Source organism: Manduca sexta, chromosome 7 (assembly GCF_014839805.1).
Source record: "Manduca sexta isolate Smith_Timp_Sample1 chromosome 7, JHU_Msex_v1.0, whole genome shotgun sequence".
Classification (NCBI taxonomy): Eukaryota; Metazoa; Arthropoda; class Insecta; order Lepidoptera; family Sphingidae; genus Manduca; species Manduca sexta.
Window position 1 is genome coordinate 7,236,771 of NC_051121.1, and position 15,057 is coordinate 7,251,827.

A 15,057-nucleotide genomic window follows, 5' to 3' on the forward strand; every position below is an offset into this window, starting at 1 on the left:
TAGCTCTCAGGCGATATATCTCATTGCATACTTTCAACGTATAGAATACTTTAACGTCGACAAATCGATTAATTTTCATAATACAAATATTATTCTAGGAGTGATAGGGTTAGGGGAGTTTCGGAATTTCTAATCGTTATTACGTAATAAGTTAATGTGTATTTTTTAATTTCTATCATTTTTTTTAATTTAGTATATAAGTCGCCTGTTATGTTAGGCACTGTGAAAAATCTAGAGTCGTACGAGTGTTTAAATTAAACAAAATAAATACGAATTTATAATTTTTATTTTCAATTTTTATTTATATCGACCAGCCATTAGCTGGCATTTTTACAAAATATAATAATCCTTTTTTAATGGAAGTATTAAAACAATGCTTATATTAATTTGGCAAATCGTCAATTCACCCATAACAATTATAATGTATAAAACTTCACATTCATAATCGTCATAATATAATAAAAAATATACAATTTATACAAGAAAAAATGTAACACTAAGCAACTAATATTATGAGACTACAGATTGTTACAAAAATACTTAGTCGATTTAATTTCTAACAATTAAACAAATAATTAAGACGATAAAAGATCAGATTACATATATGCAAACTCATTTATACTTTATGTCCATATTATTTACAGAATAATCTAGAATAAAATTAATTTATTATACAACATTTACAGAAGAATGTTTACAATACACACGGTATAAAAATACAATGTATCCTATGGAAACATGTTTGAAAACCATTATCTTTTTTAATAAAAAAATATTTTTTCAAAATGTTCTCATAGAACTAATATTATTTCATATACTTATACACTATTTCGGCTGTTACGAACTGAAAATAGAGATTCAAAACGAGAAGTTAACACTATCGATAAATTTCTGCGCCTGCACAGTCGATAAAAAAAATATGAGTGAACAAGAGACTTTTTCATAGATTTTAACACAAAGTCGACAGTTTATCGAACATCTCATCATCATCATCATCAACAAATTACAAATATAAGGTCCGTATTTAAAACCTCAGTCTTCAGATCGTAAGAGCGCTCAAATCTTGATTCACAAACGCTAAGTGACGCGTTCCGTCCTTTTCTAATGATTTGATAGTCAAATTGGGTAGAAAGAAAGGGAGATATCACGGCGTTCGTAAATAAAGACACATCGTTACTAATAAGTGACACATAAGACCATCAGAAGAAATTCAGATCTCGATACGATTTCTACAACTACGAAGAGAATTACATTCAATATTGCACGTTTGAAATTCATAATGTGCCCGGGTGTCGACGAGATTTTAACTACGTAAAAAAAAGTTTTTTTTTATGTAGTTACTAAATTATTTCATGTCACAGTAATGGTCTAAGGCGAGTACCTCTTTCACCGACAATAAACGACTCTTTACAAGCCGATATGTACAAAGCTTTTTTGGCCTATCAAGTCCTACGTATTCGGTGGAAAAAACCTAAAGGAACAGACTTTATAAACACGACGAATTTTTTTAATAAAACCAGCGAATTTCCGAACATCAACATTAAACAAGCGAAAGTTAAAGGCGCAACAATCGAGAGCCTCAACGTATTTGGCATAAATAATATCGATAATAATATCGATTTTGCCCAAATAAAATCGAATTGGAATAATCGAATGTTAAGGTGGTAGCTCAAGGTCCATTTTCATACATTTTGGTTTCACGTCTAGTTAGTGATTAGTTCTCGCAGTTGAAGAAAAACGTAAAAATAATTAATAATCATGGATATTTCGGCCTTTAAAATTTAATATGACGAAATTTTAAAGGCAGAAATATCCATGATTATTAATTATTTTTACGTTTTTTCTTCAACTGCGAGAACTAATCACTAACTAGACGTGAATTTAAATTCTTTACTTGCCAATACTTGTTTAGTTACCCAGATTAAAGCCGAAACAAAATGTATGAAAATGGACCTTGAGCTACCACCTTAACAACTATTTGACTTCATCGCGGCCGTAGTCCTTTATTATCTACAGTAGAACTTAGTCGGTGGGCAACCTCTATAGCGATTTATTTACACAACGTTCCCACTTTACGTTAATTATACACATATAAAAAATAAATCGTTTGGCATACATTTTGTGACTCCCCGTATACACTATTTTGTACCTATATTTCTCCCCTCACTTCATGCCTTCGTATGGCACAATCGAAGGCTCTCAGGCACCAAGTTTAAAGCACAATTTGTTTTTGTACAATATATGAATGGTATAAAAGGTATACATATTAAGATTCTTTATAATGAAATCTTATGGCACTACATTTGCACATATACGTACTGTGTTGAATGCGTACAAATTGTTACAAAATTTGAAGGTGTTGTTATATGTCATAATCTCTCAAAAATAGCATCAATATATACCCTATTGTACTTTAAATTACGTATCGAATTAGATTAAATCATTTGTTGGATGTATTTTCTTCTCAACCTTTTACAAAAATATATTTTTTAATCTCCTTAAATAATGTTGTAATATTGAAGTAATCTATCAATTATTTATCTATTTGAAAGAAATTATTTTGTAACAATCTGCAAACAGTGTTAATATTTTACCAATAAACATAATATGATAATATTTTTCTTCAGTCTTCGATCCAGAAATCTCAATAGGCAATAGTAATCACAGTAAAAATGTTAGTTGTAATTTTTTTATGGTGCCATATTTTGCAAAAGGCCATAATTCTGAATCGATAGATTGTAGCCGATTGTCGCCCACGCATATTTGGTATCGTCTAGAAATGTTTATATGATGTATTATAAACCATATTTTTATAGACTTCTTAATTTTTACAATCGATGTAATAAAAATGTTACTGCATAAAATGCAAATCGATTATACGATTTTTATCGATACCAAAATAATCGACAATCGTCCACAATATCGATACATTCCATTCAAAACCCATTCAGACCTGTACACCCAACGTCCTATCCACAACAAACTCATACCTCACATCAGTCTTAGTTTCCGTTTCCTTGGCTTCGTCGGTCCGTATCGCGCTATCGTATTGCGGGGGGAGACAGGGGTTCTTGCACTCGACTACTGTGTTCTCTTTGCTGTCGTTCTGCGGCTGGTTCTCTCGACGCTCGTACGAGGTTTTTGAAGACCTTCCGTCTGGTGTTCGTCTTTCCTCAAGCTCCTCTTCCCAGTCGTCCTCTGAGATGTCGTCGCCTTCCTCTCCGGGGAGCACGGGGATCGTCGGTTTGGTGCGAGTGAAGAATGCCATTTTCTCCCTGTAATAATTGTACATAATATATTTTGTTAGCACGAGTATAAATAATATCGATATAAATTTTTGATCGAGTGTAATAATTAATAGAAGTAAATGGAAATTAAAAGATAAATGTTATAATCTATGCACGAGGTGGATAAATTTATGGACTTTAATTTTGCTAACATTAAAGATTCAAATCTATGACACTTTAGTAAATATTATTTTATGTTGAACATTTAGCCTAGAATTCCCCCCTCCTGGTCTTTTTAATCAAATATGTCCTCAATGCACGGACACGATGAAGTTAAAAATGAATATTGTTGTAAAGCTACATATAAATATACTGTGAATCCCTCCTAGACGAATTTCGACCACGGCGGCCAATTTCAACGGAGATCAGCCAGGTACGCAGGAGATATTATAGTGCTCAAGTGTGTGGATAAATATACTAACTTGAAGGTGAGCAGGTCGGGCTTGCGTCCGCCCTGCCGCGAGCGCCGCAGCCGCGACACGTCCCGCGCGGCGCGCGCGAGCCGGCGCGCGGCCTTGGCGCCCGCCGCGCCCGCGTCCGAGCCCGCGCCTGCGCCTGCGCTGGCTGCGCGCGTCAGCCGCCGCAGCGCTTCGTCCTCCGCCACCCACGCCGCCACGCGCGGGTCCCCGCGCACGCAAGCTTCTTCCAACCTGCAAACGTACATACATTGTCATATCCTATACGTATCCTGTATGTAGTCATGTCTCTAACAAATGGTTTGGCTCAAATCATTCGTGGTTATTCTCCAATTATAATGTCTTATGATTAACTGTATTAGAGATACTTAAATAAACTAAATGTTAGACAACTTTACCTTTATATTACAAAAGCGTTTATTTATACGACATATCGAAATTGGAAGTCTTCAAAATTAAATTATTTATTTCAATAGGCTCGTTTTTAGATTTCTGTCCAAATACATAGAAATTATCTTGGCTAGCATTTTTGTCGAATAAAAAACTGGTTTGAACATGTCTTTCACACAAAACCCCTAAAGAGTAGTCAATAATAGACGTTACATTTGGACTCAATATAATAAAATATGAAAATAAACAATATTTACCTCTTTTTGAGTTGCGTGAGGTTGTGTATGTCGGCGCGCAGGTCGGCGAGGCGCGTGTGCTGCGCGCGCAGGTCGAGCGCCAGGTCGAGCGACGTGCGCGGCGCGCGCGCCCGCCCGCCCCCGCGCCGCGCGCCCCGCCCGCGCCCGCGCCCGCGCCCGCCGCGCCCGCCGCGCCCGACCACACGCGGCCCCATCTGCGCAACAACAATTCATTTATTTATACACTTTATATACAGATAAGTATATAGGCGGACTTAATGCTAGAGGCATTTTTTACCAGTCGACCTTAGATGGTGCAGAGATAAACAAAGTAGGTGCATCTAAAAATGGCATAACCACAATCTTACCTGTTAACTCTACATAACGTTTGTGCTTTATCAAATACGGTGACACCAATATGGTAAGATAATTACAAATTAAACAATACTTCAGGTACATACTTGAAGGAAGAAACGAATTTTGACGACTATTTCAATATTAAATGATTTTTTTACCAAGCCTTGTAGCTTTTATAGGTTAACACAGAAAAAAAAATTAATAACAACATAACCTCAACTTCTTTTTCTTTTAAATGTGATAAAATTATCAAAATACCACTAGTACATACCTGAGTGAGCGTCGCTCCCTAACGCTGCGGTCGAAGGGTATGCCGGCGGCGGGCGGGGCCGCGGGGCGCCGCGCGTACAGCGACATCGACGAGTCCGACTCCGACCTGTTCAGTCTGCAAACATACATGGATTAGTTCGAGTTGCTAGGAAGGATATATGAAATGAGTAGTTGTAGCTACGGTTTGTCCTTTATATTAAGGGCTAACCACGCTTATATGGCACTAATTACTTTCTATTCCAGTTAAAAACTCTGTTATCAATATCTCCTTTCTTTATATAACAACATAGAATCTAAAGCCCTCTTCACGGAATTTACAATCATAAACAAAATCAAAAGATATAGAAAAATGTCTCCTCCGTCTCTTTTTCTCTTCTCTATACTCCGTGGTCTTTAATTTGAACTTTGTTTCAATAAATATATGTCTAAATTAAATATTTAAAGCAGTAAAACCCACCTGCAAATGTACTGCCCTTTGCTAAAGCTCTGCGGTTGCGGTGAGAATGTTTTAGATCTCTTTATTGTTGCCAGCGGTTCCTCCGGGTTCGCGTTCACTTGTTGACTTTTCCTAAACAAACAAACATTTTTATTAACAATATATATTACGCAATACATCGAGTATTTAAGTCATTTCTAAAGTGTTTGGGGTAAATCACGTTAGAACATGCTTAATATTGTGTAACAATTTGTATGTAAAATCCTAAAATTCACATAAAAAAACGTTTATAATTTGTTGTCTTCCACCAATCTATATAACAAGTAAAGATACATTCACATTGTGCCAAGCCTCATGCTAAAACATGCACATACATAAAGAATTCATGCAAGAATAAGATTAACAGGGTGTTCAAAAAGATTTAACCAGCTTTGTTTATTATTCGTAATGTTCTATGTATAAACATATATACCTAATACCTATATTATGTACTTATAAGCTATGGTTTGAAGATTTACTTTTAATAGTTTCACAGGCAATAGAAATACATTCGATAGTGCGATAATTAGTCAATCAACAAATCACTTGTTCAGTAAATAGACCTTTGCAAGCACTTATACACGTCATATGTCGACGATATATATAAAAATATTTATGAAATTACAAAAAAGAAGCACTTTATTATAAAAAAAAAAATGATTTTCCTTCAACGATTGACATAAAAGTGACGTTTTCATATCAATCTTTATTCTAAAAACACTAAAGCACTTTTTCCAATAACATTCCAAAGTGAACACCCTGTATCAAAGTGCCAACAGTAGTGAAGCGTGAACACTGATCACACCCGACACAATGTAAACATACCTATATACAAATAATATGTACAGTGTATGTATGTGTGGACGGTGTTTATTTCTCTAACGGCGTGTCCACATGGGGCCTCCCGTCGGCCTCCACTCTCCGAAAGCACTTCATATATCTGGCGGAAGCAAAAACTTACTTTACCCATCACCCTGTATAATAACCACAGACTTCCCCTTTACAGAATAATTCACACTAATTGGGCAATCAATAACAGTTAATTATAGCCCATATTCTTGCCAATATTTTACCGTAGTTATCATGTGATTAGTACATCTTAAATGTCAATTAAAATAAGCAAAATAAATTACCATACTGTTAAAACTCGGTAAGGAAGCTATTTTCAAGTGACGTTAAAAATAATGTTTTTACAATAATGAGAATATGAGAATATAATTTAGTCATTTTTTGGCAATACCAAAGCTATTTACAGCTACTCACGACGACTAGTAGCTTTATAATTTTTAGCTAAATATATTTGAATAAAAATATATCGAAATAAAATTTTCAAGTTTCTCGAATTACGTATAGTTTCAACATCTGTGAGAAAATATCATGTCAAGCACTTAGACATCACAAAATGTCATCGATAAAAGTATTAATTATAACCATCTAAATCCCGTTAATTTCCTCCACCTTAATCCTTACAATATACCGCAAAAAATCGATAACCAGAAACATCTCTATAATCGATGTATAATCGATACATACCTCCTATGCAGTTGTCTCGCTCCTTCCGGACAGAAGTTGCATTCGGTGTTGGTCTCTTTCTCTGCTGTTGTGGGGTGCAAATACTCTTCTTCTAGGCCTATGTCCTCGGGAATGTAATCCTCAAACGAATCCTCTTCCACTATCTAAAATTTACACATTGATTTATGTAATACGTGATTTTTCTTGATATAGTACGCTATAGAATAGTTTCTCTATGGTCTTATTTTTCAAACACATAAGTTATCGATTAAATAATAAATACTGACCGAATAAAAAAAATCGAACAAACAGTTATCGTTTTAGCCATATAACCGTAGTTGTTAATTTTTATTATATTTTACGCTATAATAAAGTTTTGTGACAATTAAAAATCAGCCATAAGTGCAGTAATTATGATTGTTTTTTACCTGATTAAGTGGTTCTCTAGACTCTTCATCTTCTGACGCCGAATTGTCTCCACAGTCAACGTTGCAATCCGCACCAGTCATACTCTCAGGACCTTCAAACGTTAAACATATTTGATATTAAAAAGATTTTTCGCTTCATTACGAGGTATAAAACATGAGAAACATGTTAAAATATAATATAATATATTACTAAAAAGTCTGCTTCATTTTTTTTTTATAGATTTGGAGATCTAACATTTTCGGCGATCAAGCAAGGAGCTCCTGTCAAACGCGAAACAGCGCGATACTCGACCTTATTGACATGAAATCATTTTTTTTAATTTTTAACTAAACGCGTTTATTTTTACTTGAAAATTATTTCTATTCTTTGTTAATACAAAAAAAATAAAACAAATAGTCGATAAAATGCCGGAATTTGTGTGGTCATTGTGACCTTTGCTTCAGACTGTGCGCGCCAATTTACATAAACTTTGGGCGAAGAATGATATCAATATAAAAGATGAGCCAATTACCTATTGTAACAATGAGTTTTACAAATATTTTAGCTAACATTCATATAATTTTTCAGTTATCTAGTTACAGCTTAGTAATATTCAAGTCCAAGTTTTTACGTGGCATAATGATGGTGATTCAAACATAAACGAGTAAAAGAATGTTTTTTTTTTAATTACGAGTAACATAATATGATGGGAAATTCAAACAAAAACAAGTAAATCATTTTTTTTTGTTAGTAACATTTAACATTTACATCGTAAGAAAACTAAAAGCCAACACTTGGAATGTGTAGTGTAAACTGATGACGTATTTATGGTTTCAAGTGGACTCGTATAAACATTTCGGTCGGAGGCACCTGAGATGTTCCGTTTTGTTGATATTAATTCTTTTACGATTTATTGAGTGGAATGTTCATAGAACATAACTATTTATATTTTATAGTATTATTATTTTTTTAATACTGATCTTGACATGTCATTTTTATATTGCAGGTACGCGAATTCAAATTTTTTTTTATAAATATACCATAATTTACTAAATTAAAATCTGAGGTTTATAAATATTTTTATGGCGCATATAGTCTATAAGGTTGATAATCGCGTGAATTTATGCGCTGAACCGTACGTTCATAATTTGTTATTACATCACAACTGTCAAACTGACAGCCGAATACTCGATAAAATTAATGGATAATTTTAATAGATAATTGGATTATTTAAAACGCACAAAACATACCTCTGTTCCTAGTAAGCGTGGAGGTTTGCGACGATATGACGGTAGACTCGTCCGAGCTCTCGTCTCGTCTCATCGAACGGAAACTTAACACGTTGTACCACTTCTGCGACACTGACTCCGGGTCGAAGTCAGCCAGGCTGACTTGCACGCAGCCCTGGAAATATTGGAAATTAAACTCTGTTGTTTGGATGGTAAGGTAGAGTTTGAAGGGGGTGCACGATCAGTTGTTAATCGCTCTCGCCTTGGTGGTCCACATGGCACTCGAGGCTTAAAGCCGAATACTCGAATTTGGCTAGTTGTCATCATGTTCATTTACAGAAAATTGTGTGCTGCATTAAATAAGTGTCACCTATAAAGTCGACTCGGAGTTGATGGTAATACTCAGAATATAAATTGTAGTTGACATCGGACTTATTATAAGAAATATGTGCCAAATTCAATCGATAATATTGATTTTACAACTTTTGCGAGATAATGTCGAATCGAAACTATCGATATATTATTTCATTTCTTGACTGCCAATGACAACACTGCTAAGGATTAATATAATACTGATTAAACTTAAGTATATAGTGTGGTATCAGTTTACCAGGCAGTCAGGTCCTGCGGCGAGGTTGACTTGCAGCGTGGCGGCGCGCAGGGCCTTGCCGGTGAGCGGCACGTGGTGGTTGTGGCGCAGCGCCAGCGCTCCGCCGCGCCACACGCGCCCCGCGCCGCGCCACGCCGCCCCACCGCCACCCACCAGCAGACCGCCCACTACCGACCTGTAGGACGCATACGAGGTAAGTTACAGTTGCTATCGATAATAGGGATGGAACGTATTTCACTAATACTAATTTTGAGATAAGTTTTATAAAAGTTGTATTAAGTATTAAGTAATTAATAGAAGAAAAAATATTTAGAATTACTTGGGGAACTAAGCTAGTCCTGCATGAGCAGAATAATATTTAAAGCATGCAGGTCGATAATGTTTGTAAGTAAGAATGTCCTTGTCTGAGTACAATTTTATAAGTTTTTATATGGAACCCCTGGGTAATTTTATGTTTCCAAGATATTTTGATTTAAAGATGTATCAAAAAATAAATTAATAAAAATCGTCTAAAAGACATTAAAATTATACTCACACTTCAGTACCGATATCGATGAATAGCGCGTGCAAGTTGCGCGCGCGCAGGATGCCGATCTCCAGCTCGCCCTCCTCCGAACAGTAGCGCAATTTGATCTCAATTTGGGCACTGTTCACTGCAACAAACATCACCAAATAAATAATCATACTATTATCATATTTTATGAAATAAAGATGACATAAGCACACACTAGTAACTAGAAATCAATGTCATTAAAAAAGTTTAAACCATGTGTTTCAATTTTCGACTTCGAATTCGACTTCCGAATGTCTATCTTACACAATAAAGCTTAAAATCCTTTATGAAAAAGTAACCCCCTTATTCATAGACATATTAACCAATCACAACGGCCCTATGTCTACGCACTGCAAAGGCTGCCATGCCGTCAGCACTGAGAAACAGACTTGTTATCACAACTTTACTCCGTCCTTAGATAAAAACGTCTATGAATAAGGGGGTATCTATCAGTGGCGAAGGGTTAAATTTCTCAAAAGTTAATCCGGTGCAAAAAAAATTTAGTTAACATATCACAACCAATTTAACAGAAAATTAAATCTAAGACAAACGTAAATAAACCTAAAAGGTAAGCCGGTAGGGTTGTGTAGAAGCCTCACCGCTGGTATGTATAGCTAGTGTATATTTACCCGCGTTGGAGGGGTCGCTGGCCGCCTGCGCCGCCTCGAACACCCCCGAGTCTCCCGCCACCGACTCGTCGCTCACTGCCGCCGACACTGATCTAGTGTTCGTTCCTGCATCAAATATAACATAATCCTAAGGACGAATTGGTAGTATCCCACAGGCTAATAGGTCTGCATCAAATGACATAACATATAAGTAAGGCCGAATTGGTAGTATCCCACAGGCTAATAGGTCTGCATCAAATATAACATAATCCTAAGGACGAATTGGTAGTATCCCACAGGCTAATAGGTTTGCATCAAATGACATAACACATGAGTAAGGACCAATTGATAGTATCCCACAGGCTAATAGGTCTGCATTAAATGACATAACACATGAGTAAGGACGAATTGGTCGTATCCCACAGGCTAATAGGTCTGCATTAAATGACATAACATATGAGTAAGGACGAATTGGTCGTATCCCACAGGCTAATAGGTCTGCATTAAATGACATAACACATGAGTAAGGACGAATTGGTCGTATCCCACAGGCTAATAGGTCTGCATTAAATGACATAACATATGAGTAAGGACGAATTGGTCGTATCCCACAGGCTAATAGGTCTGCATTAAATGACATAACACATGAGTAAGGACGAATTGGTCGTATCCCACAGGCTAATAGGTCTGCATCAAATGACATAACACATGAGTAAGGACGAATTGGTCGTATCCCACAGGCTAATAGGTCTGCATCAAATGACATAACACATGAGTAAGGACGAATTGGTAGTATCCCACAGGCTAGGTCTGCATCAAATAGATCATAATACGTAAGGACGAATTGGTAATGTCTCATAGGTCCTAGTTATGTAAAATGTGAGTGTGATATATACCACTAACCTATTTAGTTTTAATATTAATATTAGCCCTGTATTATATACTGTCCCACTGTTGCACACGGGCCTCCTCTACTACAGAGACCTATTTAGTATGTAAGAAAAAATAGAATAAACTATGTTCTTAATATAAATAAAAATATACTTTATTTATCACGTAGGCGAACAACGTTGCACTTATGATACGTCAAAACAATTATTAGAATAATTATTAATATTTCTCAATAACACTTAAAATCACTCATTTAACTAGACATTTTAAATTGGAGATAAAATTCTTAAGGAATACAAGGCATAAGGTAAGACAAAGTAGCCAGCTCGGGTTGGCTGGTAGGGGGAAATAAAAGAATAATTACTGTTCCAGGTTATTGCGCAACATAAAGCCACCACCGGAGTCCGGAAGTAAATTAACAGTAAATCAAATCAAGGTGGCTAGGTGGAGTGACGATCTGCTAAAAGTCGCTGGTAAGAACTGGTTGCGACAGGCCGAAGACAGGGTAAAATGGCACATATTGGAGGAGGCCTATGCCCAGCAGTGGACAAAGATATAGGCTGATGATGATGATGAAATCAAATCAAATGATGTAATGCATAAGGCTACTGACCACTAGACGAGGGAGTCCGGGGCGAAAGCGGCGGCGGGGGCGTCTCCGAGATCGGGGACAGCGGCTCGCACGGCCGGCCCGGGCCTTGCAGCTGCACTGGAACTGCGGATAAGGAAAACCCCTTAGTATATTGCTGGTAACTCTTACAATATATGATGATAAAAAGAACGTTATTTATAATTCCAAATAAAAGAAATGGCAAATCTTTACCTATTTAAAAAAAATATTATTCCAAATTCAAATTAATGACATTTGACTTAAGGTGGTAGCTCAAGGTCCATTTTCATACATTTTGTTTCGGCTTTAATCTGGGTAACTAAACAAGTATTGGCAAGTAAAGAATTTAAATTCACGTCTAGTTAGTGATTAGTTCTCGCAGTTGAAGAAAAACGTAAAATAATTAATAATCATGGATATTTCGGCCTTTAAAATTTAATATGACGAAATTTTAAAGGCAGAAATATCCATGATTATTAATTATTTTACATTTTCTTCAACTGCGAGAACTAATCACTAACTAGACGTGAATTTAAATTCTTTACTTGCCAATACTTGTTTAGTTACCCAGATTAAAGCCGAAACAAAATGTATGAAAATGGACCTTGAGCTACCACCTTAAGAAAATCAAAAATCGAACTTCTTTAGCGAAAAGAGTGCGCTTTACATTTTTTTTTATTTTTTGATATATATTTTCTTTTAAATACAACTCACTTGTAGCCAATCCGGTGACTTCATTCAAACCAGTAGCGACACCTATCCTCATTTCTGCCAATTTCTCTTCTAATTCCCGCTGTTGCCGCCTTTGCCTTTCCACCTTGAAAAAATGCAAAAGATACAGTAAGGAATCGTATATAATTCTGTAATAATACAGAAGAATAATATAAAAAAGTTTTTTTTTTCAACCCAACTTTAAATATCACAATGAGCAAGAATCGAAACAAAATTATATTTTTTAGTAAACCGTTAGCATGAAGCTTCCTTTACACATTAGTATTTGAAAAAAGAACAATTTGAATCTAATGTTATCTGTCCATCAGTTGACCTATGGGCGTGAAAGTGAAAGCACGCTTTGACGGACAGCACCACGGGCACTCGTATGATTTTGCATAAAATATCTTGATAACAACCGCCGTTAAATGATAGAATTGTTTCGATAACATCGCCGTGTGGTTAGAGAAATGTCCAAGGTTCACAACCGGATTTAGGAATTCAGTCTGGGAATGTATAGGTATTTGTTACACGAATAGACATATTGTCAGGGAGATAAGGTATCTGAAATTTTATCTTGGAGAATGTAAACGGAATATTAGCACAGCGATTGCTTAAATTCATTATAGGTAACGTTTAAAATAAAACAGAATTTCTGACCACTGTCATAGTATCTAACATGGGATACATTTTTTCGTGGTCATTGCCATTAATAAAAAATCAGTAATATCAAACTCCTCACTTGATTGTAGGAAGGCGGTGGCGGCGGCGGACTGGCTGAAGACAGACTACTTCTTGGAGACAACGAGGGTTGGGAAGGAGAACTGCTCGCTCCAGGCGTCACGCTGTCCGTCGGGTACGTTGAGCCGCGAAGCAACCTGAAACGTGAGACAAATTAAAATATACTTTAACATCACCCTGTATAAGGTTGAAAATGAGATCTAAAATTGATTTTAAATACGTTCGAAAGGCGATTAAGACAAATACTAATATTTATAAATACGATGACAAAAAAGGATCGATTGTATTGTACAAATGGAAACATAAAAACAACACCATGTATAACACTTAAGGCGCCGAATGCGGTCATCAGATAATCAAACTGTCATCTGTCTGTAAAAATTAATTTTGCGAACGACAATTTAATTGCATTTTCTTATGAAACGAAAGAGGTGTCTTCATACTTCGACTGCTTGACGAGTTAATAAAATACGTGAACGACACGAACGTCAATTATGACTACTTGAAATAGGTGTATTCAAAAAAAATAAGATGATATGGCAACACTTTAATGGCCTTACCTCTCAACTCTCCTGTGAAGATCTACCATATCGATAGGCTTGTCTGCTTGAAATGCGGACGCGATTTGCGGACCTCCATAAATATCCGTGAAACTGATTCCAGAACTCAATGAACCCTTACTGCTAGCAGTCGACAGGGACCCTAAGCTCGAACTGCTGGACACGGACAGCGTGCTTGCTGACAACGTCTTCAACTGACCCTCGAGTGTCGTCATCGAGGTCAAAGCATCCTTCAACTGTTGTAATAAGAGCTGTTTTTCCTCGTGAAGCTTAAGTCGGTCTGCTATACACTTATTCGACATCTCGAAAGCATTCTTCAAATCCTGCTCGAGCCTCTTGCATTCGGTTTGTATTTCGCTCATCTCCTGTTTAGACCTAGTGCGTGGAGTTATACTCCTCAACTCTCTTAACAGCTGTTCTTTCTCCTGGAAGAGTAATAAGCGGTCTTTGTCAGACTCCGCCTGTCCAGGTTGGACCTTGTCTTCCAAGTCAGCGAGTTGCTGCTGGATTTGCTGTATCCTCTTCCTCGCTTCGTCATATTGTAGGCGTACCCGCGCCATTTCAGCTAATCTTGTACCTATAGGTACTAGATCAGCGCACAGATCGGTCTGGGAGGCGGTGCTGAGCTTCTCCTGAGGAAGGCTAAGGGTTGAAAGGTCTGGGGATGCCTCGCCTAGCTGCAGTCTCGTTAGATCGTCCTTGAGCTTGGCTAGCGACTGCATGAGGTCAGCCCTCTCCTTCTCACCAGAGGTCAGAGATTTTTGGATATTCTTCAGCTCAGTCATAATCGCCTGAGCTTCGGTGATGTTGTAACATCCTTGTTGAGCACTCAACTTCTGTTCCACTCTGGAAAGATAAGAAACACAATTTAGATACAAATTGTCATCAGAATATATTTATATATATACCAACATTCAATATAATAGCAAAATAATTCGATTTAAAAAAAATCAAAGGCAAAGGAACCCATCATTCAGCCTACTCACTCAGCTAGAGTATCCACTCCCCGTCTTGCGCAGGCGACCTCAGCCCTCGCCTGTCGCAGCTCCTTGCGCAGCTGCGCAACTCTCCCTCGTGCCTGCGTCACCTCCGCGCGCAACAACTCCGGGTCGTGACGTGACGTCGTCGACGTCGTCGTCATTGACGTCGTCGATGAACACACTATGAAGAAAAAAAAATGATTAGAAATATAC

The 15,057-nt window shown here is 36.9% G+C and overlaps 1 protein-coding gene across 2 annotated transcripts in view; it reads right to left on the reverse strand.

Annotated features, from left to right (window-relative positions):
• Window positions 1-2,117: 2,117 nt before the first annotated feature.
• Window positions 2,118-15,057, reverse strand: part of LOC115446282 (protein kibra) — a 71,862-nt gene continuing 58,922 nt past the window's right edge. The window contains exons 5-20 of one of the 2 annotated variants that reach the window (XM_037447560.1): window positions 14,851-15,025; window positions 13,865-14,710; window positions 13,306-13,441; window positions 12,567-12,669; window positions 11,856-11,957; window positions 10,373-10,477; window positions 9,726-9,843; window positions 9,191-9,365; window positions 8,602-8,755; window positions 7,372-7,463; window positions 6,965-7,107; window positions 5,414-5,524; window positions 4,956-5,071; window positions 4,351-4,504; window positions 3,710-3,937; window positions 2,118-3,275 (exon numbers count right to left, since the gene is read on the reverse strand). In XM_037447560.1, coding sequence (XP_037303457.1) covers window positions 2,948-3,275; window positions 3,710-3,937; window positions 4,351-4,504; window positions 4,956-5,071; window positions 5,414-5,524; window positions 6,965-7,107; window positions 7,372-7,463; window positions 8,602-8,755; window positions 9,191-9,365; window positions 9,726-9,843; window positions 10,373-10,477; window positions 11,856-11,957; window positions 12,567-12,669; window positions 13,306-13,441; window positions 13,865-14,710; window positions 14,851-15,025 — 3,086 coding nt within the window. In that variant the 3' untranslated portion in view covers window positions 2,118-2,947. Of the gene's footprint in view, window positions 3,276-3,709; window positions 3,938-4,350; window positions 4,545-4,955; window positions 5,072-5,413; window positions 5,525-6,964; window positions 7,108-7,371; window positions 7,464-8,601; window positions 8,756-9,190; window positions 9,366-9,725; window positions 9,844-10,372; window positions 10,478-11,855; window positions 11,958-12,566; window positions 12,670-13,305; window positions 13,442-13,864; window positions 14,711-14,850; window positions 15,026-15,057 lie in introns of those variants that run through there. The other variant, XM_037447559.1, reaches the window with a different exon arrangement.